General features: G+C 43.8%; 1 protein-coding gene and 1 pseudogene across 6 annotated transcripts in view; both read left to right on the forward strand.

Moving 5' to 3' along the window:
• Nucleotides 1–20,794, forward strand: part of TNRC6C (trinucleotide repeat containing adaptor 6C) — a 135,930-nt gene extending 115,136 nt beyond the window's left edge. For 4 of the 6 annotated variants that reach the window (XM_060202826.1, XM_060202830.1, XM_060202827.1 and 1 more), the window contains 11 exons: nt 1,521–1,640; nt 4,519–4,602; nt 5,240–5,468; nt 8,372–8,539; nt 10,311–10,502; nt 11,592–11,735; nt 13,888–14,004; nt 15,886–16,080; nt 17,077–17,147; nt 18,573–18,712; nt 20,198–20,794. In XM_060202826.1, the coding sequence (XP_060058809.1) occupies nt 1,521–1,640; nt 4,519–4,602; nt 5,240–5,468; nt 8,372–8,539; nt 10,311–10,502; nt 11,592–11,735; nt 13,888–14,004; nt 15,886–16,080; nt 17,077–17,147; nt 18,573–18,712; nt 20,198–20,561 (1,824 nt within the window). In that variant the 3' untranslated portion in view covers nt 20,562–20,794. The remainder of the gene's footprint in view (nt 1–1,520; nt 1,641–4,518; nt 4,603–5,239; nt 5,469–8,371; nt 8,540–10,310; nt 10,503–11,591; nt 11,736–13,887; nt 14,005–15,885; nt 16,081–17,076; nt 17,148–18,572; nt 18,713–20,197) is intronic. The other 2 variants (XM_060202828.1, XM_060202829.1) reach the window with 1 other exon arrangement.
• A 195-nt stretch (nt 20,795–20,989) lies between these two features.
• LOC132541856 (uncharacterized) lies at nt 20,990–23,311 on the forward strand (annotated as a pseudogene).
• The last annotated feature ends 1,596 nt before the right edge of the window (nt 23,312–24,907 follow it).

Here is a 24,907-nt window from a genome sequence, read left to right on the forward strand (position 1 = left end):
GGGCATGGTGTCCTACATGGAGTTTCTATGGGGACTGAGTCAAATACCTGAGGGAAGTACCTGGCTTCCACTGGTAAGACTCAAGCCAAAGGAGCATTACTTCTTTCCTAAGACTCCCTTCGCTATCTCCAGACCTTAAATTATGTCTTTCCATGTTGGCAGAGTATCATATCCATTACTAATAGTGACCCAGAGTCTTAGAAAGTTAATTTATGGGTGTCAGGCGGTAGCGCAGCGGGTTAAGCGCACGTGGCACAAAGTGCAAGGACTGGCTTAAAGATCCCCATTCGAGCCTCCGGCTCCCCACCTGCAGGAAAGTCGCTTCACAGGCAGTGAAGCAGGTCTGCAGGTGTCTATCTTTCTCTCTCCCCTCGCTTGTCTTCCCCTCCTCTCTCTATTTCTCTCTGTCCTATCCAACAATAACTACAACAATAAAACAAGGTCAACAAAAGGGAAAATAAATAAATAAATAAAATTTTTAAGTTAATTTATTGGAACTCAGATAGTGGGAATTTTGTGTGGAATTGTACCCCTCTTATCCTATGGTCTTGTCAGTATTTTTTATTATATAAATAATTTTTTTTTTAAAAAAAGTTAATTTATGGGACCAGGCAGTGTTTCCGTTCCCAAGGACCCATGTTCAAGCCCCTGCCCCACCTGCAGAGGGATAGTTTCACAAGTGGTAAAGCAGGGCTGCAGGTGTCTGTCTCTTTCCTTCTGTATCTCCCTCTCCCCTCTTAATTTTTCTATATCTAATAAAATAAATATAAATATAAATATTAAAGTTAATTTATGACAAAAATATTCAGAAGAAGAAAACTCTTGGGGCTGGAGAAACAGCATAATGGTTATGCAAAAGACTTTCAGGCCTAAGGCCCTGAAAAGAAAAAAAGAGAGCAACAAAAAAGAGATCTCTTACTTTCCCTCATTTCTTCCTGTTGACTATTAAAACACCCTCAATTTTTTATTTACGTTTTTAAATTTATTTATTTTTAAAAGGAGACATTAACAAACCCATAGGATAGAGGGGTACAACTACACACAATTCCCACCACCAGATCCCCATATCCCATCCCCTCCCTTGATAGCTTTCTTATTCTTTAACCCTCTGGGAGCATGGACCCAAGGTCATTGTGGGGTGCAGAAGGTGGAAGGTCTGGCTTCTGTAATTGCTTTCCCGCTGAACATGGACGTTGACAGGTCGATCCATCCTCCCAGCCTGCCTCTCTCTCTCCCTAGTGGGGAAGGACTCTGGGGAAGTGGAGCTCCAGGACACATTGGTGGGGTCATCTGTCCAGGGAAGTCTGGTCAGCATCATGCTGGCATCTGGAACCTGGTGGCTGAAAAGAGTTAACATACAAAGCCAAACAAATTGTTGAACAATTTTTTTAATTTACTTTTAAACTGTCATGATTTGAGTTTTTAATTGTCATGAGACAAGTATGTGTCATCTAATTAATTGATTTTGGATATCAAAAAACTTCTCAGAGTGCCTAATGGTTTACTTTGTGTTAAAACAGGTTCAAGCACAGCTTTTGCAGTTTGCAGCAAAAAACATTGGTCTCAACCCTGCACTATTAACCTCGCCAATTAATCCTCAGCATATGACGATGTTGAACCAGCTCTATCAGCTGCAGCTGGTGAGTGGATGCGTCTGTTCAGGTTCTCAGCAAAGGAACGTACTCTCACACAGATCTGTCAGCAGCGTCCCTATTTATGATCCAAGTTGCCTCGAGAGTGTGTTTTTTATGTCAGAGAATGTTGTTGAGACATGAAGTTTTTTAACTACTGAAAGATTAGGATTTTTTTTTTACTTCATTTTGTTTTAACTCAAATTTGTCAATTATTTGACCCCCTCTTGTTCAGGGTCTCCCAGATATCACCATCAGGTATATATATATATGGCTTCAGGATTGTCTCTGGGGCTCGATGCCTGCACTGCAAATCCACTGCTCCTGGTGGCCATTTTTGCCATTTTTTGTTGGATAGGACGGAGAGAAATCGGGGGGGGGGGGGGGGGAGAAAGATAGACACCTGAAGACCTGCTTCACCGCTTTTGAAGCTGTCACCCCCCCCACCCCCAGCTGGGATCATTGTACAGGTCCTTGCACTTCGTACTGTGTGCGCTTAACCCAGCACACCACTGCCCAGTCCCCCTTTCCCCCCTCCGTCAGGTATATTTTTAACTTGAGCTTTCAGCCCACCTTTCTCATCCAGCTTCTTATCTGAACCGTAGAATACAAGAATCATTTGAGTGACTAATTCTTTCAAGTGTAAATTCTTTCAAGGATAATATTCATAATACTGTCATAGATAATATTCATAATAATATTCATAATACTGTCATAGAATCAAAAGAGAGAAGTTACTTCATTGTATATAGCATATTCATAATACTGTCATAGAATATTCATAATAATATTCATAATACTGTCATAGAATCAAAAGAGAGAAGTTACTTCATTGTATATAGCAGATGCCTTAATTCCATCTCAGAATTCCTGTCAATAAAAAATTGTTGCAGGAGTCGGGCTGTAGCGCAGCGGGTTAAGCGCAGGTGGCGCAAAGCACAAGGACCGGCATAAGGATCCCGGTTTGAACCCCGGCTCCCCACCTGCAGGGGAGTCGCTTCACAGGCGGTGAAGCAGGTCTGCAGGTGTCTATCTTTCTCTCCCCGTCTTCCCCTCCTCTCTCCGTTTCTCTCTGTCCTATCCAACAACGACGACAACAACAATAATAACTACAACAATAAAACAACAAGGGCAACAAAAGGGAATAAATAAATAAAATATATTTTTTTAAAAAGTATAAAAAAAATTGTTGCAGCCTACTAGTCCTTGAGGATTTGTAACTTTACATATCTTGACTTTTTAATTTTCAACAATCTTACAGCTTTTACCGAAAAAAGTGCCATGATAGTGTATCCCTAGATACACACTAAATGTGTGTACATGAAAACATCAAGTTCATTCTTTACTGTGGTGCTCTGATTTATTTAGAAATCTTATTCAGCAGATATACCTCCTTAAAAATTATCAGAAATCATGAAGGGATGGGGAAAGACTTTAATAGACAAAACCACTGATGTCAAACCTTTACAGGAGAGTCCTTGGTTAATAATATTATATATATGTGTGTGTGTGTGTAGATATATATATATATATATATATATATATATATATATATATATATATATATATCACTGTATATTGTTTTATATTTTGTTCAGGAAAACTCATGAAGTAAAGTTATCCTAAGCTTAAGTTTTTGAATCTATAAGGATTTGCTTAATTTAGATGTTTTATTCTCTCCTGAATTGTAGATTAATAAGATATTTATATTTGTATGTTTTTTTTTGTTATTTGGATTCCATTTTAACAAATAACTTGTCAAAAACTGTTATAAGAAAAAGTTATGATATTCAACCAACACTTTGAAGCAATCAGATGGTCAAACCTTTGGTATACCCAAAAATCTCATAGCTGTTTAGCGAGCTTTGTAGCAGAGAATCTACAGTACAGGAGACCTCCCCTAGCTCCATGTTGATGTAACTCTTGGAAGTTCAGAGTCCCTTAATAAGTAGTATCCTGGCATTGTCATCTAGGACTACTCATCACCATGGTTCTGCCACTTGCAGCCATTCTGGACAACTTTCATCTATAGCAATGCATTTTTTTTAATTTACCCCCTTTTTACTTTTAGTTCATAAAAAAAAAAAAGCAGAAGAATTTTGTGGTTTGGGGTTTTGTTTCTCTCTCCCTACTGCCCCCCTCTTTTTCTCTCTTTCTTGTTTTAGCCAGAACACTACTCTCAGCTCTGGCTTATGGTATTTTTAGGGATTGAACCTGGGATCTCAAAGCCTCAGGCATGAAAGTTGTTGTGTAACCATTATGCTACCTACCCAATCCTGTTTTGCTTTATTTTATTCTTTTAATTTCTAAAATGAATTCTTTAACTTTTTATTGTTTTAACTTTGGTTTATAGTAGTACATTTTTTAAAATTTTATATTAGAGTTTCACATGAGAGAGAGAGGCCAGAGCACTGCAATAGTGAGGCTGTAACCAGGAAACTCAGACTTGTAAATCCCTGACTCTACCAGTTGAGCTACTCTTTGGCCACTAAAGTATAAGATTTTAGGTTTATTTATTTATAATCATCACAAGGACTTCACTGCTCCAGGCTGACCTTTTCAGAGAGAAAGACAGAGTAGTTGTGGAAAGGGGGTACAGACTGCAACAGTGCAGCAGATTACAGAGCTTCTCCCAGTGCTACAGGGGACAAGCTTGAACCTATGGGTCATGTGTGTGGCAAAGCAGTTTACTATCAAGTGAGCTATTTACTGGCCCAGTGTTTTAGGATGACAGAACCCTTCATGCTTGGCAATGTACTTAAGCCACAGTATGATAAGAGGACCAACTAACTTGGTTTTTTTTTTTTTTCTATTTTTACTTTTCACTGAATATACAAAAGTTGAGCCATTTGCTGATGACATTTTACTTTTTTCTTTCTGCCGACAGGCATACCAACGTTTACAAATCCAGCAGCAGATGCTACAGGCCCAGCGTAATGTTTCCGGACCCATGAGACAACAGGAGCAGCAAGTAGGTGTCATCCAATCGGGTTTTAGCTATTGTCTTCCCCAATGAAGTCCTACATTTCATTGATTTTTAAAATTTTTCCCTTGATAAACCTCTACTTTTAGAAGTCTTTGAGCCAGGGAATAGCTCATCTGGTAGAGCGCATGCTTTGCTGTACACAAGGACCATGGGAAAGCTCCACAAATGGAAGAGTAGTGCTGTGGTGTTTCTCTCCCTGTCTCTCTCTCTCTCTCTTTTTTTTTTTCCTTGTCATTACCAGGGCTTCACTACTCCAAGCTGACTTTTTTCAGATAGAAATAGATAGGAATAAGTGAGAAGAGAAAAAGCCATCAGAACACCAAAGGCCCCTCCAGTATGGCAGGGACCAGGCTTGAACCTGGGTCTTGCATATGACAGTGCTGGCACACTGTCCAAACAAGCTTTCTTGCTCTCTTGTCTCTCTGTTAGAAATTAAAGGGGGAGGAGGATATCTATCAGAGCATTAGGGTCATGTATGCAAGAAAGTCTGACAGGTTTGGTGAGAGTTGGCCCAGCCACTCACAACCCAGGTATAAAACTGGTGGAGAGTGAATGCACTTGGTCCGCAGACATGTGCTGGGTGTCCCTTCCAGCCTGCTCAAGTGTACTTGTCTCCCATCAGGTTGCACGCACAATCACTAACCTGCAGCAGCAGATCCAACAGCACCAGCGCCAGCTGGCCCAGGCCCTGCTCGTGAAGCCACCACCCCCGCCGCACCTGTCTCTGCACCCCTCTGCAGGCAAATCGGCCATGGACAGCTTCCCCCCTCACCCCCAGACCCCCGGCCTACCTGACCTGCAGACCAAAGAGCAGCAGTCTTCACCCAACACCTTTGCTCCTTACCCTCTTGGTGAGTCTCCACTAAGTGGCCATACTGGCTAAAGGGAGTGTTCAGTTCATGTGTGACCGCCAGGGCTGCACTCAGTGTCAGAAACATCAGGAAGAAAGCACAGTTCCAGTCAGTCACAGACTGAACAGCATTCTTGAGCTCTTGAGAGAGTTTAAAAGCAGGCTTATAAAGTGAGTCTGCTAAAGGTCACCTGCTACAGAGGTGAAAGTCGTCAGAGTGCTTCAGAATACTAGTCTGGCATCAATCACTTAGTAACGGGAAGGACTTAGAGAAAAATGTTGCTGGGTGTCTTCCTCATGTACAGATTTCTTTTTTTATATACTTTTTTTTTATTTCTTTATTCGGGAATTAGTTTTACACTCGACAGTAAATACAATAGTTTCTACATGCATAACATTTGCCAGCTTTCCATATAACAATACAACCCCCCATGTGCAGATTTCTTAGAGTGTCATTACACAAGCCTAGATGGTGGGACCCACTGCACACCTAGGATATGGGGGGAGAGGTGCTAGTCTATATGCAGTTCATCCCTGACAAGAATATTGTTAAGTAGCACAGGACTGTAATTAAAACTGAAGGGGTGTCTAGTCTGGTGAGTTTCTATGAAATATCTGAAGGCCAGAAAAGATTTTGCTAATTCTTTGGACTCAAGAAATTTAGGCAGCCTGGGCTAGGGAGACAGCATAGTGGTTCTGCAGAAGACTTAATTGTCTGAGGTTCTGAAGTCCCAAGTTTAGTCCCTGGCAGCTCATATACCAGAGTCATATCTGGTTCTTTCTCTCCTCCTATCATTTTTCATAAACAAAGAGAAACTGTGAATACTGTTTACAAAAAAGAGTCACTGGTCTCACTTAATAAAAGGCTATTATCATTTCATCTTATTTCAGGAATACTATTCCTAGAACGTGTTATTAAGAAGAACGTGTTATTAAGTTGGGGGCGGATAGCTAGCATAATGGTTATGCAAAGAAACTCTCATGCCTGAGGCTCCAAAGTCCCAGTTTCTATACCCTGCACCACCATAAACCAGAACTGAGCAGTGCTTTGTTTAAAAAAAAGGAGAAGACGACAGGGCCAGGCAGTAGTGCTGCGGGTTAAGTGCACATGGCGTGAAACACTAGGATCTGTGCAAGGATCCCATTCAAGCCCCTGACTCCCCACCTGCAGAGGGGTCACTTCACAAGTGGTGAAGCAAGTATGCAGGTATCTTATCTTTCTCTTCCCCTCTCTGTCTTCCCCTCCTCTCTCAATTTCTCTGTCCTATCCAACAACAACAATAGCTATAACAACAATAACAATAACAACCACAACAAGGGCAACAAAATGGGAAAAATAGCCTCCAGGAGTTTCATAGTGCAGGCACTGAACCCAGTGTACATGTTCCAATGCACAAGAACCCAAGTTCGAGCCCCCAGCCCCCACCTATAGGAGGAAAGCTTTGAGAGTGGTGAAGCAGTGCTGCAGGTGTCTTTCTGTCTATCACCTCCTTCCCTCCATTTCTGTTTCTTTTTTTTTCCTTTTTTAATTTTTTAAAATTTTATTTTATATTTATTTATTTATTCCCTTTCGTTGCCCTTGTTGTTTTATTGTTGTAGTTATTGATGTTGTCGTTGTTGGATAGGACAGAGAGAAATGGAGAGAGGAGGGGAAGACAGAGAGGGGGAGAGAAAGATAGACACCTGCAGACCTGCTTCACCGCTTGTGAAGCGACTCCCCTGCACGTGGGGAGCCAGGGCTCGAACCGGGATCCTTATGCCGGTCCTTGTGCTTTGTGCCACCTGCACTTAACCCGCTGAGCTACAGCCCGACTCCCTCTAACTGTTTCTAACTCTCAGGCCGAAGTTGAAAAACAAGATCAGAAAAGAAAACACAAGTAGAACCTGTAATGGAATTGGCGTATCGCACCAAAGTAAAAGACTCTGGGGTGGGTGGGTGGGGAGAATACAGGTCCAAGAAGGATGACAGAGGACCTAGTGGGGGTTGTATTGTTATATGGGAAACTGGGGAATGTTATGCATGTAAAAACTAGTGTACTTACTGTTGAATGTAAAACATTAATTCCCCAATAAAAAAAAAATCAGAAAAGAAAAGAAAAAAAAGATAATTTCTTTGTAGGTGGTTATGCAAAGAGACTCTCATGCCTGAGGCTCGAAGTCCCAGGTTCAATCCCCCGCACCACAATAAGCCTGAGCTGTGCAGGGCTCCGGTGTTTCTCTCTGTGTCTTTCTCTCTCTGCATCTCTTCCAAAAATAAAGTAAATAAAATACTTTTAAAAATGTTTTTAAAAAATATAATCTCAGGACAAAAGTTTTTTTTTTTTTTTTTCTTTTCCTCCAATCAACATTAAAAGTTCCATTATGGAGGCTGGGCAGTGCTACCCTCTTGAGCACTCACATTACCATTGATAAGGACCCAGGTTCAAGCCCCCCATCTACAGGGGAAAAGCTTCGCAAGCAGTGTGCCTCTTCTTCCCTCTCTATCTCCTTTCCCCTCTCAATCTGTCTTTGTCCTATTAAATAAAGAAAATTGCTGCCCAGAGTGGTAGATTCACCGTACAGATCACATAAATATTCTAGTTAAGATACCTGGCCATGAATTTAGACTGAGGTTGGGTGCCAGAGATAGCTCAGCCACAAGAGTGGGTGCCTTACTATGGGCAAGCACCCAGATTTAGACCCTGGCACCACAAACTGGGGTAAGCTCCATGGATGGTGTTGTCTCTTCTGTCTAAATTTTTTAAATAATGAAAAAATTAGCTCAAGAGTGATAGGATTGCACGTGTGTGAAGCCAAACACTGTGGGGGTGGGGCGGAAGAGTGAGATTGAGTCTCTAGAAGAATTCCAGAACGTCATCGCTCAGACAAAGGCGAAGCATATCCTGACAGTGCCTTCATTTTCAGCTGGACTGAACCCGAACATGAATGTCAGCAGTATGGACATGACTGGTGGTTTGTCAGTGAAGGACCCATCCCAGTCCCAGTCGCGCCTCCCTCAGTGGACACACCCCAACCCAATGGATAACTTGCCCGGTGCTGCTTCTCCTCTTGATCAGAACCCTAGTAAGCATGGTAGGTCCCAACTAAAAACTCGTCTTTCTAAAGATTCAAATGACAGAGAGTAGAATTGAAAAGGTGTGTAGAGGGAACTGGCTGGTGGCACACCTGGCTAAGTGCACATATTACCATATGCAAGGACCTGGGTTCTAGCCCCTGTGCCCAACTTGTAGGGGGGACACTTCATGAGCAGTGAATCTTCACCCTCTATCTCTTCCTCCTTGCTCAGTTTCTCTCTGTCCTATCTAATAAAATGGGGAGTGGGGAAGGAAGGCCACCGGGAGCAGTGGATTCATAGAGCCAGCACTGAGCCCCAGCAATAACTCTGGTGGCAATTGTTAAAGGGAGGAGGGGACCAGGACATGGCACACCTGGTTAAGTGCACACAATAAAGTTTGCAAGGACCCAGGTTCAACCCCCTGGTCCCCACCTGCAGGGAGAAAGCTTCCCAAGTGGTAAGGCAAGGCTGCAGGTGTCTCTTTTTCCTTCTCTATGCCCTCCTCTCTCAATTTTGCTCTGTCTCTATCCAATAATAAGTAAATAAAAATATTTTTTTTTAAGTATGTAGGCTTCTTAGTCAATGATCAAAGTTCTTGAAACCTCAAACAGTAGGTATAAGCTACAAATCCAGAAGTTCTTGAAAATGCAACAAATGTAGGTAATAGCCTAGATATTAACACTTTTCATTTTTTCCATATTCTTCAACAACAACAAAACAGTGAGTCTATTGAAAGGAAATTTTTCTATGAAATAATAAAGAATTTAGAAAAGAGGAAGAAACAGGCTGGGAGAGAATTCACCTGCTAGAGCCTGTACCTTACCATGCACGGAGCCTTGGGTTTAAGCCTTGTCACCACTTGGCATCACCGTGGGCAGCACTGGGAGTGATGCACCATGACAGTGGAGTGGAGCTATAGCATCTCCCTGTTCCTCTGCCTGAAAAAGTTGGCCCGGGAACAGTCAGATCACACAGACATGAGCCCTCACACCCACACAAAAGGAGGAAGAAGGAGAAGAAGAAACAAAAGTGCTAATGGAAGCTATAGGAAGTAACCTCACTATTAAACAGTAAACTTGGTTTTAAATCTCCTGGCAGCATAAACTAGCAAAGTAACTTTAATACTTACGTACATAATTCTCTTAATATAAAGCACTTTGCAAAGAAAATGTCCATTTCTCCAAGAAAACCATCACATTCTCTAGGCATGTTCCTTGACAGAGAGAGAGCACAGTCATTCATACGCAGTTTGGGATCTTAGTTGATACCTATGCTTCCATTCACCTAGCTTGTCCTTCCAGAGTAAGGGCAGCAGAGGGTGGGTAGGATACAGAGAGCAGGTAGCTGGGCGGTAGCGCAGCGGGTTAAACACAGGTGGCACAAACCGCAAGGACCTGTTCAAGTCCCCAGCTCAAGTTCAAGTCCCCAGCTCCCCACCTGCGGGGGGGGGGGTCACTTCACAAGCGGTGAAGCAGGTCTGCAGGTGTCTGTCTTCCTCCTCCTGTCTTCCCCTCCCTCTCCATTTCTCTCTGTCCTATCCGGCAACATCAGTAACAACAACAACTACAACAATGATAAAAAAATACAACTAGGGCAACAAAAAGGAAAATAAATAAATAAAAAAATTTTTTTAAGTTTGGGCTAACTGAAATTCACTTGTTCTCAGAGAATGTGGGACAATCCAAGACTGATGGTTTTTGTATCTCTGCAGAGGACATGTTCTAGCGCCTGAGTGAGGGTCTCAGCATGTGCCCTATTCCCTCAGCTTTATCTTCTGCTTCCCTGCAGGTGCTGTCCCTGGAGGTCTAAGCATTGGGCCTCCAGCTAAGTCCTCCATTGATGACTCCTATGGCCGGTACGATTTAATCCAGAACAGTGAGTCACCAGCCAGTCCTCCTGTAGCTGTTCCCCATAGCTGGTCACGTGCCAAATCTGACAGCGATAAAATCTCAAATGGCTCCAGCATCAGTTGGCCCCCAGGTAAGACTATGCAGCACTACTGTGCTACACAGACCAGAAAGTGCCCCAGGTCTGAGAGCAGTTAAGCTCCGAGAAACCACAATCTGAGCTTGGAAACTAGAAACTGCAATCCCGGTTTCTAGCTTTTTCATTGGAAATCAGTTTATCAGAAAACTTGGGGTGTGGTTGGTGCTACAATTTTTTTCTTTTTTCATATCAAAACCCCTGGGTTCATAGAGGAAGTAGGAGGAGATGTCAAGGCTGTTTTAAGCCTTTTATCACACCATCTGCAACGGTCTTAATGCAGTAGCTATAATACCTGGTTCTGGTTTGTTCTAGAGGACTGATGATACACTACACGTCTAAATGTCCCTGCTGGGGAGCCAGGCGGTGGCCACCTGGTTGAACACACATATGCGGGTTCAAGCCCTCTTTAACACCTGCAGCAGAGACGTTTCACGAGCAGTGAAGCAGGTCTACAGGTGTCTCTCTTTCTTTCTCTTTTGCTCTATCACCCCCTCCCATCTCAATTTTTCTCTGTCCTACAAAATAAAATGGAAAGAAAAAAGGAAAAAGGAGGCCAGGTGGTAGCACAGTGGGTTAAGCGCACATGGTGCCAAGTGCAAGGACCAGTGAAAGGATCCTGGTTTGAGCCACGGCTCCCCACCTGCAGGGGGGTATCTTCACAAGTGGTGAAGCAGACCTGCAGGTATCTATCTTTCTCTTCCCCATCTCTGTCTTCCCATCCTCTCTCTCGATTTCTCTCTGTCCTATCCAACAACAACAACAGCAATAACAACAACAATGAAAAACAAAAAGGGCAACAAAAGGGAAAAAATAGCCTCCGGGAGCAGTGGATTCATAGTGCAGGCACCGAACCCCAGCAGTAACCCCGGATACAAAAAAATAAAAAGGAAAAATAACTGGTGGCAACAGTAGTGCCAACACCCAGCCCCAGCAATAACCCTGGTGGCAATAAAAGTAAAAAAATAAGTAGTCCTTCTTAATATAACAGATTATAAAAGTTCCCATAAACTATTGTGAAGTAACATTGAAAGCACTCTAATGTGTGACTTTGTATTTTGAGTTGAATTTTTTTTAATATTTCAGAATTCCATCCTGGAGTTCCATGGAAAGGGCTTCAGAATATAGATCCTGAGAATGACCCTGATGTCACTCCTGGAAGTGTCCCCACGGGGCCTACTATCAATACCACCATACAGGATGTCAACCGCTACCTCCTCAAGAGTGGAGGTGAGGAGGGGCCTGCCTTTCGAGGTGCCCAGGGTGATGGTCTGAACTGGGATGGTGTAATACAGGAACATTTGAGAGGCACCTTCTTAGCCATAGGATACAGCATGAAAAGAAGTCAGGTAGTTCTTACCAGGGAAATTGAGACTGATCTGGGCTGTAGTTAAGGGAATATATTATAAGATCACAGCATCACTCACCACACTTTGAAGTGAAAAGATTTCCATTTTCAAGGAAGTCTCTTTATCCTGAACTGGAAAAGAGTTGGCCCTTTATCCATCCATGTCATATTCCTTTTCATAAGAAGCCTGGTAAGAAGACGGAAACTGTCTCCAGGGCTTTCTTCCTTGCACAATCTCATGATGCTAAATTTGGCACACCCTGTGTCAGGCTCCAGATCCAGTAGGAGGAAGTGGTAAGCTGAGCTGTGAAGTTACAACACAGAGACAGAAATTTCAAATATGCAGCCGAGGAGGGCAGTTGGCACACCTGCCCCTACAGCATGCGGTGGAAAGTTCTATGAGTGCTGTGACTGAAGAGTCCGCCAGCCTAATATGGTCACTGTGCACACGCATGAGCAGGGGCATATCTTGATGCAGAAGTCTTGCTCAGACAGTGTCGGGCTACAGGAGCCTGAATCCCTTGCTGCTTCCTACCCCTCCGTCTCCTTGGCCCCTGCTTTTGCTGCTTTCCAGGGATCTAACACAAAAGGTCATGTTATTGAGTGGCCAGCTTCATTCAAAGCACAGACAAAGAAAAAGGAAAAATACTAAGGAAACCAGAAAGAAAATGATGAGAAATAGTCACTGACTTTTTGATATTGGCTTACTTGATTTATAAGATGATTTTCTACATTCTTCGACAGACTGTGGTAGGTTTTTGTTTGTTTTGTTTTCTTATGATAGAAGGAGAGAGAAAAGTGAGTACTATTCCAGCATTCATGAAATTCTCACTGCTTTCATGGTGTAGCAGAATTTAAGCCTAGGGCCTTGTGCATAGACAGGTGCTTTACTGATAAGTTACCTCCTGCTCCTGCTGGGGCTTTTAATATTCTTTTATCTACTGAAACTGGAATTGAATTCTGATTTCATATTAAAATTTTCATTGCCCAATTTGTGTATGTTACTTGAAGTTTAAATACTTCTGCATTGACTGTTAACCAGAATGACAAAATGCTAACACTTAATCTAGAAAGAAAATTAAACTATAACTCATGGAACAGATCCCTCTCTTGAAACTAAAATCTTAAAAACTACAAGAGTATTAAAATCTATTTATTTTTATTATTTTTATATTTATTTATTCCCTCTTGTTGTCCTTGTTGTTTTATTGTTGTAGTTATTATTGATGTCGTCGTCGTTGGATAGGAAAGAGAGAAATGGAGAGAGGAGGGGAAGACAGAGGGGAAGAGAAAGATAGATACCTGCAGGCCTGCTTCACCGCCTGTGAAGCGACTCCCCTGCAGGTGGGGAGCCGGGGCTCGAACCGGGATCCTTACGACAGTCCTGTGCTTTGCACCACATGCGCTTAACCCACTGTGCTACAGCCCGACTCCCTAAAATCTATTATAACCAGAGTTTACAAGTTACTGGAATAGAAGTCTCATCATCATCCCTGTATTACAAAAGAATTACAAATGAGAGGGGACTCAGAAACGGTAGATGAAAGTGGGGAAAGAAAAGCATAGCTAGAAGTTTGGGGTTTTGTTTCATTTTACCTTTTAATTTTGTGCATATAGGGCTGGGGAGATGGAAATCTGAGGTGTAACATGAGGAAGGTTTCTCTGTATTAACTTTTTTAAAAAGTCTTAATTCAAAGGAAAAATTCATGTGCTCCTATTAGTCTCTGATGTATTTTAAACATTCTAATAATGGAAATTCTCTCCTCTCGTGCCTCTAACCCCATCTTAGAAATTCATGGAATTTTCTGGTTTTACCTCCCTGGCCTCTGAGTGGAACAGGGACCCAGAGAAAGAGATATCCAGTGTCTTCCCTGTCCATGATCTTGACTATATCATGCTTTGATTTTTTCATCATCTATCCAAAATGGCAGCTTTGATTGCATTCTTGGTTCTTAGGACCCTCGCATGCCAAGTTAGAGGGCTGACCCAGCACGCCTGCTGCCCTCTTTCTTAGTGCCGTGTCTGGTTCTGCAGGGTCTTCCCCACCATCATCTCAGAATGCCACGCTGCCTTCCTCGAGTGCCTGGCCGCTCAGTGCCTCCGGCTACAGTCGCTCTTTCAGCAGCCTTGCGCCCGCACCTAGTATTACAGGTATGCACCTGGCCTCTCAACTCACAGGTAGCTTTTTCATTCTTTCTCCAAACAAAATGGATTGGCCAGATTTTCCCATGTTTGGTTAACTCCCTGAGCTGAGCTGGGAGGCATCTGAAGTGCTGGAGAGCGGGCTGGCCTTCCTGGCATGGGTGCTCTGCCCAGGGCACTATGCCTAGAATCCACTTAAACTCGGGGACTCTCCTCCTTCCCTTCACCTGTGGCTACAGAACAGCAGGTGAACAAGGTAGGAAAGACATGGTGGTAGTAACGACTCAAGAGTTTGCGGCTACTGAGGTTCACCGTCAGAAATGAAGGGGACTTGAGCAAACCACACGGCTAACTCCCAGTGCCCAAAGCATCCCATTAGCGGGTAACTGTGGTACTTGCATTGTTTCTGTATTATCATAGGTTATACAAATCTTTCAAGTAAGAAATTTCTGTCATAAAAACATAAGAGGAATTTGAATCTGAAAAGAATATAAAGAAATGTGGACAAAGTATATAGCAAATTTGTAAATAGAGAACTTAAATTAGGAGTGTTGTTCACAAGTCTCATCACATGTATTTATGTATCCTGTTAACCTCACTCAGACTTGTTAAGTGGTCTAAGCGTGCTATGCAGCATGTGCTCTAGGAAACCTTGCAATACCACTGTTAGAGTAGAAAGTAATTCTACTCAGTGCGCCCAGTCAGTGACTTCTCTCTAAAGCAGTCACAAAGACCACAGGCTGTAAGGTGCTAAGAGAGAGAGGGAAGAGAGAAGGATCTTCTAGACTGTTCTCATTCCTTTTAATACTTATTCTTCCTAATATTTACAAAGGAAATATATGTAGACTTATAATACTTTCAAAATCATGTAGCTAAAGAGAAGATAAAGCTATCTTCTCTTTTGTTTTATAATATATATATATATATAATTTATTTATGATATAGAGTGAGATAGAGGGGGAAGGGGGAGATAGACACCTTGCAGCACTGCTTCACTCTTTCTCCCTACAAGTGGGAACCAGGGGGGCTTAAACCCAGGTAGGCGCACCACCACCTGGCCCCCAAACCATCTTTTCTTTATATGATGCAATCTTTCGTGGTGTTTCTCTGATATGTGTGACACTGTTACTAGACTAGCACTTATTCCACGTGTAGTTAGTGCTGATGGCCAGGGTTGAAGTAGAACCCCACCCCACCCCCCGCCCCCGCCTCCATGGAGTCTATCAGCCTATTCACAGAGTGCTGCTCCAGGAACTCAGCCAGACCCTCTGTGCCCTGGGCTGCCGGTGCAGGCCTGACAGCCTCTGGAGCCCTGGGCATGTGGGGACTGAGGTGATGGTCATGTCATCTCCTAAGGAACCATACAACACACTTTGCCCAACCATTGTGCTGAGGTGAACCATCGGCCCCCCTTCCTATAGAGCACAGAGGGTCTGTCTAAAAGCTACAAAAGATTATGCTGGTGGTCGGTATGGGTACAAGTGGGTTATATTAGAAGGAGCTTTTTTTCTCTGAACAGGGACCAATACTTAAAGAAATCACATAGAGTCTATATACATTAGACTTTGTATATCACAGTAAAAAGTATGTTTGAAGTTAACTTTAAAGTTGAACTACAGAAAGGTTGTTTCCTTGGTGGTAAGCTCATGTCTGGTACACATTACAAATGGACTAAAGTGTGAGAAATATGGACCAGGTCTATACTGGGCACAGGCAGGCTGTGTGTCTTAGCAGAAATTCAGGAGAGAGAACACACCGTGGTTCTGGTGAGAGAGCTCTTTACTTGGTGTTTCCTTGTATCAAGCAGTCTGCTGGTGCCAGAGCACTTGGTAAAGTCGCCCAGACACTGCAGTGACTCTGCTCTCTTTGCTCCATTTCTCTGCTCTCCAGGTAAGCTGTCAGACATTAAATCAACGTGGTCCTCTGGCCCTGCCTCCCACACGCAAGCCTCTCTATCTCACGAGCTGTGGAAGGTGCCCAGAAACACTACTGCACCCACCAGGCCACCTCCAGGGTTAACCAATCCCAAGCCTTCCTCCACCTGGGGAGCCAGCCCCCTCGGCTGGACCAGCTCTTACTCCTCAGGTGCACACCAGTCCTCCTATTTGGGGGCCTGAGGGGGGGGGGGTGGAGGGGTGGGAGGGCCTGTTTTGTTTACCTTTTAGGGAATATGCTATTGGTTTACCCTTCAGCTCCTCTATAAGGACTCCAGTACCTTGAAAATGGGTAGGAGGGGGCCAAGGGGTCCTCATTCAGCTCACTAACAGCCCAGTGCTACAGCCCAGTGTTCTTAGCATCAGCCCAGTGTTTAAGCCCTTCCCATGTTGCTCTGAGCTTAAAGGTCCGTCCCCACAGTCCCACTTCCCCTCAAGGAACCACATTGGATCCTGAGAGGAGGCCGGTTCAGCCCCTCAACCAGCACAAGGGCCCGTTACTTTGATACTTGTTTTTTCCTTTTGTCACTGGTACTTAGGGCCTTGCAGGACAAAAGCCCACCAGAGTGCAGATTGCTTCCTCTTGGGCCCCTGCCCTGAACTGATGGTGAGAGAATGCAGTGCAGACTTAAGAAACTGAGCTGCACCTACTACAGACGAACTGAAAAGAGTTGCTATGGCCTTTTAATAAGCAACCCTAGGGTGGGGATAGATAGCATAATGATTATGCAAAGAGACTCACACCTGAGGCTCCAAAGTTCCAAGTTCAATCCCCCGCACCGCTATAAGCCAGAGCTGAGTAGTGCTCTAGTAAAAAAAAAAAAAAAAAAAAAAAAAAACCTTATAGTGTGTGTATTTTAATTATTAAAAGTACAATGTTAGAATGTTACTTGTAAGCAAGGGGTAAAATTCTGAAGTAGAGCCCAGAACTTCCCTTCCTTAGTCATGTATCTGCCTACCCCCAGGAGGGTCTGTAACTGTGAGATTGATGTTTATGAAACAAAAAGATGATGTGGGTTTTCAAAGGTTTCTAAGCAGCCCTAGTGTCTGTGCTGACATTCAGCGTGGCAAGATGAGAGAGACGTGGGAAAGAGCTGTGTGGCTGTGGCATGACCTTGTTAACTGAGCTCTCCCTGGGCTTACACAGGTTCTGCTTGGAGCACTGACACCTCAGGAAGAGCAAGCAGCTGGCTCGTTCTTCGGAACCTCACACCCCAGGTATGAGTTGGGGGGGGGGTACTGCACAGTATCCTCACTAAGTCTGAGCATTTTGTCTAAGACCCCAAAGGAGTCCCCACCTTCCCGCAATCACATGGGTCTCTGAGCTGGGTCTCCTTGTTCAGGCATCAAAAGCTGTTGTTGTTTTTGTTGTTGGATAGGACTGAGAGAAATCGAGAGAGAAAGGGAAGATAGGGGGAGAGAAAAATGGACACCTAGAGGGATAAAAAAAGCATACCCACTCACTGACTTGTGTTCCCACTTCCCAGTTACCCGTGCTCCCCTTCCCCAAGCCTGGTAACTGCAGCCTCCTCTCTGGGGTTCTCTGATGACAGAGTTCAGGCCCAGAGTAAAGATAGTTCAACTGCTATGCATCAGAGTTGAATGCCTGAGGTCCTCGGTTCTGTCCCCTGTGTTGCATGTAATAGAGTCATGCTCTGCCATATCTGTCTGTCTCTATTTTCTGTCTCATGTGAATCGCCTTCTCTCATATATAATAAAGTAAAAGAAATTTAATGAAATAAAGAACAGAGAAAGTCACCCAGCAGCAGTGGTGTAGTGCATATATGAGGCCCTCAGCTATCCCTGTGCAATGCACAGGCCAGGAGACAGTGCACCCAGTGATGTGCGTGCCCTGCTGTGCTGCATGACAGCCTGAGTTCAGAGCCCCAGCTGCACATGAGAGCTCCATGGATGGCACTGGGGAGGCTCCATGTTGATGGAGCAGTGCTTGGTACCCGCCCCCCCCCCGCCCTGATCCCTCAGAAAGATAATAAATGAAAAAAGTGGACCCTGGAAGGCTTCTCATAGTCATGCATACCTGAGGCCCTGGGCTTACTGCCCAGGATCACATTTTAAAATTAAGTCACTAAGATGGGGCCACCCTCTCTGAAATGTTAATCTCACATAGTAAGTAAACCCTTTAAGAACAAACGTTCCCCCAGTGCTAGTGCCCCCAACTTCCTCTTGTTTTTTTTAAATTATTTATAAAAAAGGAAACATTGACATAAACATAGGATAAGAGGGGTACAGCTTTGCACAATTCCTACCACCAGAGCTCCGCATCCCACCCCCTCCCCTGATAGCTTCCCATTCTATCCCTCTGGGAGCATGGACCCAGGGTCATTGTGGGGTGCAGAAGGTGCAAGGTCCGGCTTCTGTAACTGCTTCCCTGCTGAACATGGGCGTTGGCAGGTGGATCCATACTCCCAGCCTGTCTCTCTCTTTCCCTAGTGGGGAAGGGCTCTGGGGAAGCGGGGCTCTAGGACACATTGGTGGGGTTGTCTGTCCAGGGAAGTCTGGTCAGCATCATGCCAGCATCTAGAAACTGGTGGTTGAAAAGAGAGTTAACATACAAAGCCAAACAAATTGTTGAGCTCTTAAATGTCCTTGTTTTCTTAAATGTCCTCTGCATCTTCCCCCCAGATTGATGGCTCCACCCTCCGGACGCTGTGTTTGCAGCATGGTCCTCTCATCACATTCCACCTGAACCTGACACAAGGCAACGCCGTGGTCCGGTACAGCTCCAAGGAGGAGGCTGCCAAGGCCCAGAAGTCCCTACACATGTATGTCTCCACTGCTGCTCAGGAGCTCTGGGCTGGGGGTGGCTTAACAGTGTCCAGACCTTAAACAGCACCACAGGCGCAGACTGTGCTCATCTCAAGGTCCTGGAGGCACGTGGCAGCAGGGTCAGTCTCTCAAGACCTCGCCTCCACTTGCAGACAGCTGCCTCCTCCTTGTCCTCACAGCACAGCTTCAGTCTGTGTCCTAACTTGAAAGACCCTTCTGTTCATAAACAGATGCATCCTGAGGGGCCAGGAGTTGTAGTTCCATACCACAGTGCTGCTCCGTCATCCGCTGGAGCTCCACTCTTCCGCTAGTGACGCCCATGGTGCTTTCAGGCAGACCCAGGCCTCATGGGAAGTTGTGACTACTCAGTGAGCTATCTCGTGGCCCTAGATGCCTTTTATTTCTTATTTGTTTATCTTGCTAGGCTGCTCTGGCTAAGACTCACAGTATCATGTTGAACAAGAGTAGTGAGAGTGGGCACCCTTGTCTTCTTGATTTTGAAGTAAAAGCTCTCAGCCTCACTGTGAGTGCTTTGTGATGTGTGGGCTTTGTGTTCCTGAGGTACGCTCCTCATATGCTCTGTATTTATTGAAGGCTGCTTACTATGAAACAGTGCTGTGCTTTGTCAAGTGCCTTTTCTGCATAATCATCCATTGAGATGATTGTGCCATTTATTTTGTAGTCATCTTCAGGGCCTCACCACTCTGGGCCGGCTTTTTTCAGATATAAGAGACAAAGAGGCAGAGAGAGAAACCACACCACCAAAGCTGCTTTCAATGCTGTAGGGACAGGGCTTGAAACAGGGTCACACGCACAGCAAAGCAGTGCGCTATCCAAGTGAACTCTTTGGCTGGGCTAATTATGTATTTTTATCTTTAATTATGTTAGCACGGTATATAGCACATTTAATGATTTGTGAATGAATATTATTAGACCATCCTTGCATTCCAGGCATAAGTCTGTGAGATGGGAACAGATCCCTAGGAACATCTGACTTATTTGACCATGTTTATGATCCTTTTCTATGCTTGTGCGCTGAGATTGCTAACATTTTGTTAATAGTTCTGCATCTGTGTTCATCAGGGATATTGGTCTATAGTTTTCTTCATTGAGTGGATTTGGTTTCGTGGCAATGCCGGCCTCTTACATGAATATGGAAGTATACCCTCCATCAGGTTTATTCTGAAGTTTGAGAGTTAGTGTTAATTCTTCTGTAAATGCTGATAAAATTCATGGGTAGTCATCTGGTGCTGAACTTGTCTTTGCTAAGGCTTTGACCAATCAGTCTCCTTACACATTACTAGTCTCCTCAACTTGTCCTTCGTGAATCATCCTAGATAAGTCATACATTTCTAGGGATTTGCTCACATCTTCCAGAATATCCGAACTGTTGATATATAAATGTTTATAGTAGTTTCTTACTGTCCTGTATGGTGCCCAAGAAACCAGCTCTTAGTTTCACTGCTGCCTTGATCTTTTAGGTGTGTTCTGGGAAACACTACCATCCTGGCCGAGTTTGCTGGTGAAGAAGAAGTGAATCGTTTCTTAGCCCAAGGCCAACCGCTGCCACCCACCTCCAGCTGGCAGTCCAGCTCTGGGACCAACCAGACTCGACTGGGCACCTCAGGCAGTTCCCATGGCCTGGTGCGGAGCGATGCGGGCCACTGGAATGCAGCAGCGTGCCTGGCCAGCAAAGGGAGCAGCGACTTGCTGTGGGGTGGGGTTCCCCAGTACTCAAGCAGCCTGTGGGGTCCACCCAGCACCGATGATGGCAGGGTGATCGGAAGCCCCACCCCACTGAATACTCTGCTTCCTGGTGACCTCCTCAGTGGGGAGTCCATCTAGGCCTGAGAGGACCCCTGGGCACCACAGTCATCAGCACTAGGAGGAAAAGCTGACCCTTCCCAGTCTGGGCGGCGCCGAGGACCCCGCTTGACCCACGCAGCCCAGCAGCCCTTCCGAGTACCTCTGTCCAGAACTGAAGACAAACCTTCGCCGCGGCTCTTGAGAACTGTTCCCGAGACAGTGCGGGCTGCGCTTGGGCAGTGTCACATGCTAATGACAGGTTGTTTCTCATAGCTTTTTATTTTGTGTTGTCTTATGTTTGTATGGTGTGTTGTCATTTTGATTTTTTTAAGTATAAAAGCTGCTTAGAATAGTTCTATCATGAAGGGCACTTTTCAGATTGTGGGCTGGAAAGGGTTATTTTATCGAGGGGGGAGGGAGGGAGGGAGAGACAAGAAAGCCTATTTTAAAACGAGCCTGTGACGATTATGCACATTACCAGAGGCGGCCATCTTGGGGAGCTAGCTGGTGGTCATCACTGGCCCGCAGTGCGGGCTCGAACGGCAGCCCTGACGGCCGGGCCAATGGGCCGAGAGGAGGGACCAATCTGCGTCCTGTCCTCTGTCCCCACAGGGCCGCCTATGCACATTTCCCTTGTTTCATTACTTCTCCATGTCATTTTTTATCCCAAAAAAATATTTTTAAAAGCTAAAAAAAAAAAAAAGAAAAAGAAAAAAGAAAAAAAAAAAGACATATCAAACATGCAAATACTTGAATCCAGCAGGCCAATAATGAAATGTGAACACTTTCTAAGTCTAATTTCACTTCCAGGTTGACATCAGTACGCAGAAACAGGCTTTAGGAAAATTTTCTAAGTTCATAGCCTATGTGTGTGTGTGTGTGTGTGTGTGTGTGTATGTGAGAGAGAGAGAGAGAGTGTGAGTGTGTGTGTCTCCAAACAAGTATGTGCACACCCGTGCATGTGTGCGTGTGCCTGTGTACACAGTACACACTTGGTGTTGTGCGCTGAGTATGTGAGGAATTTAACTGTGGGTTTTTCCCCTTTTATTCAGTATATGCTTTTTTTTTTTTTTTGGCGCATTGGTCAAATGTTTGTTATTAGCTTCTAACTTTGCACTGAGTGTCTCTGCCCTTCCTTTAGCTAATGCTACATGTTAAAGAGAATTGATAGGACAGGGCTGGTGACAATTCATGTGTAAATGTTTACTCAAGGACTCTGTTATTGCGTTTAAAAATTACAATGTATATCTCTGGAGAAATAATATGTATACCTACCTTAGCAGCTTTTTATTGTGGACTAATGCAAGAAAATGATTACCAGAGTATTGCACCATTTTTCCATTTGGAATATAAAAATTAAAGAGAAAAAAACTGTTGTTGAACTGTGGCCATAGATACTTGTGGAGAGTGGACGTTCCGCAGAGGAACAGGAGCGAGCACTTGGACTGGGTGGTGATGCTCTCGGAGGGGCCCCTGCTCAGGGTGCCCACCTGTTTACAGACCTTTTTTTCTCCTTCAGACTTTAAAATAAGTAAAAAAAAAAAAAAAAAATTAAAAATTTAAAAAAATTTTTTAAAGGAACTTAAAAAAAAAAAAAAGACTTCCGTCGTAAAGAAACCTATTTTCAGAACGCAGATACGCTACTTCAGAGCTCTGGGATTGAACAGTGTTGTCCCCTCCGGCCATCGTCATGGACTGTCGGTTGTCCCCTTCGTTGAGGTGACGAGACGTCGTGGTCACTGTCTTGCACATGCGGATGCGCTCTCAGGAAAGCCAGGGTTCCCGAGGGGCAGCTCCACACCATTTCATGTATTTTTAAAACCGAACTCCTAGCACTGAAGATGTTATTTGAAAAAAAAAAAAATGAAAAAGAAAAAATGAAAAAAAAATGAAGAAAAATACCTAATCTCTAATGTGTAGCAGTTACATATTTACCAAATAATGGACTCAAAAGAAATAGATGTTTGAAGAGTGCTTTATATATTAAAAAAAATTGCTTTATGTTTTAAAAATGATCAATGTTTTGATTGTTTTGCAAGAAAGAAAGACAATGGAGTAACATACCCTCAAGTATGTTTAAAAAAATATATGAACATTGTGCTCCCTGCCTGCTTGATCAGGAAACTTGTGCATTACATTTTTTTTAATTAGCTTTTTAATGGTTTTATCAAAAGGAAAAAAACAAAAAAAATTAAAAACAAAAAATAAGCAAACAAAAAAAAAAACTTTTTAAAAAGATCCTGCACAGCTGCAGATCAACAGAAGCTGGTTTTCTAGAGGATCATGAACTATGCACAAACTGGGTTCAAGACTTTTGTTCTCAAGTTCAGTAGTGTATTTAGCTAAACGAATCTTCCTCAGAGTAACTGCATCTCATTGCCATTACGTGCATCTATATATTTGATGTAGATAAACTCACATATGTACATCAAATATACGTGCATGTGTGTGTGCGCGTGCGTGCTTGTGCTCGTGCCGAGACACAGCTTCCCATGCTGCCGTTAGCATCCAGTTGTAGAGAAACTCCTGATATTTTAAAACTGGGGATGGAAGTAAAAAAAAGAAAAAAAAATCTGTGTTTTTGTTTTGTTGTTGGATTTATTTTTTGACCTTTTATTTTGAATTAAAGATGTCTGTAACTCTGAGATTTAAAAAAAAAAAAAAAAAAAAGACGTTTGTGGCTTTTAAATGTTTTTCCTCATAGAATGTGATTGTTGAAGAACATGCACCGAAAGTTGCTTTCAAAAGTACAACGCTTTGTTGAATCTTAATAAATTGCAATTTTTTTCTTGGCTGTTCAAATAAATGTGGTTTTTTTTTCAAAGATGGATATCATTGGTTTTCCCTTTGTATGTATTGAAAGAGAGTTGTCTTGATGTATGTAACAAATACCTTATCTCTTTATGATATCCTTAGTTTCCACATGTAATCAGGTAAACTCAGTTTGTGTTGCATGTCTTACAACTTTCTTAGTTTTGTGGCGTTTAAATATTAATAATCACTGAGATGTGCAATATTGTTTAAGAACTCCCCTGAACCTTCTACATCTAGCCGCCATTACAGTCCAGGACAGGAGCGGGACATGATCAGGCCGGTCCATTGAGAGCCCCAGCTAAGAATCACTGCTCATTTGCCTGTGACAAGTTAGGGCATCAGAAATACTTGGAGAGAAGAGACTAATTAATGAAGGTCTAGTGTTTCCTGGACACTCTGTTATAGAGCATTTTGTCCAGCGAGGTGGGACTTCCAGTGCTGGCTAAAGAACAGTGCTTCTCGGGCAGTAAGTTCAGGGTCATCAGCATCATAAAGCTAGTTTCTTGACAAACCAAGATACCCTATGGTCTCTTGATCACAAAGCAACAAAGTGTCCATTCGGTCCATTTCCTATGGGCCAAGTCCACCTTTTGTCAGAAGCACAGGACCCAGCTTGAACCCCTTGGACAAAGCAAGACTTACAAACTACTGGCTTCTCTGGTGAATGAGAAGGAGCACACTGCAGACCGGGAAGGTGACTGAGGCAGTGGTGTGCAGAATTTATGTGGGATGCTGAGCCCCCAGTATAGTATATGTCAGAGCACTGCCCCAGGGTCTCTCTTATAAATTATTATTATTTTTTAAAATATTTATTTTATTTATTCCCTTTTGTTGCCCTTGTTGTTTTATTGTTGTAGTTATTATTGTTGTTGTCGTTGTTGGATAGGACAGAGAAATGGAGAGAGGAGGGGAAGACAGAGAGGAGGAGAGAAAGACAGACACCTGCAGACCTGCTTCACCGCCTGTGAAGCGACTCCCCTGCAGGTGGGGAGCCAGGGTTCGAACCGGGATCCTTATGCCGGTCCTTGTGCTTTGCGCCACCTGCGCTTAACCCACTGCACTACAGCCCGACTCCCATAAATTATTTTTTAAGAAAGAGCAGCCCAGTAGGTGGCCCGATGGCTAGAGCACTGTCCTCTCAAGAATGAGAGGTCCTGAATTCAGTTACTGCTATCACGTGTGGTTCTTTCTCCTCCTCTTATAAACAAACATCAATAAATAAGAGGAAAATAATGCATTGTATGGATCACAAGGGGAGAGATAAAAGACAGGAGGATGAGGTAAAGGACATCCTAAACTAGGATCCTGGAGGCAGCAGCCTATGTGTTTCTTTGTGCAGCAAAACAGCTTTTAGCCATCATTGCTTTGAGCCCTCTGGGCCCAGAATCAGCAAACTGTCAGCACCTGCCTTGTAGGGGAGCAAATTCAGCACCCTGGGAATCTCCATGGGATGAGGCAAGCACCCTGGAGAATGCAGCATTACCATGGGCCTGGGGAGCCCACCTGGATCATGCTAAACAGGAAGTGATCATGCCAAACATGTGGCAAGGACTGTATGCATCAAAGTCCCA

The sequence above is a fragment of the Erinaceus europaeus genome, chromosome 12, assembly GCF_950295315.1.
Source record: "Erinaceus europaeus chromosome 12, mEriEur2.1, whole genome shotgun sequence".
Classification (NCBI taxonomy): Eukaryota; Metazoa; Chordata; class Mammalia; order Eulipotyphla; family Erinaceidae; genus Erinaceus; species Erinaceus europaeus.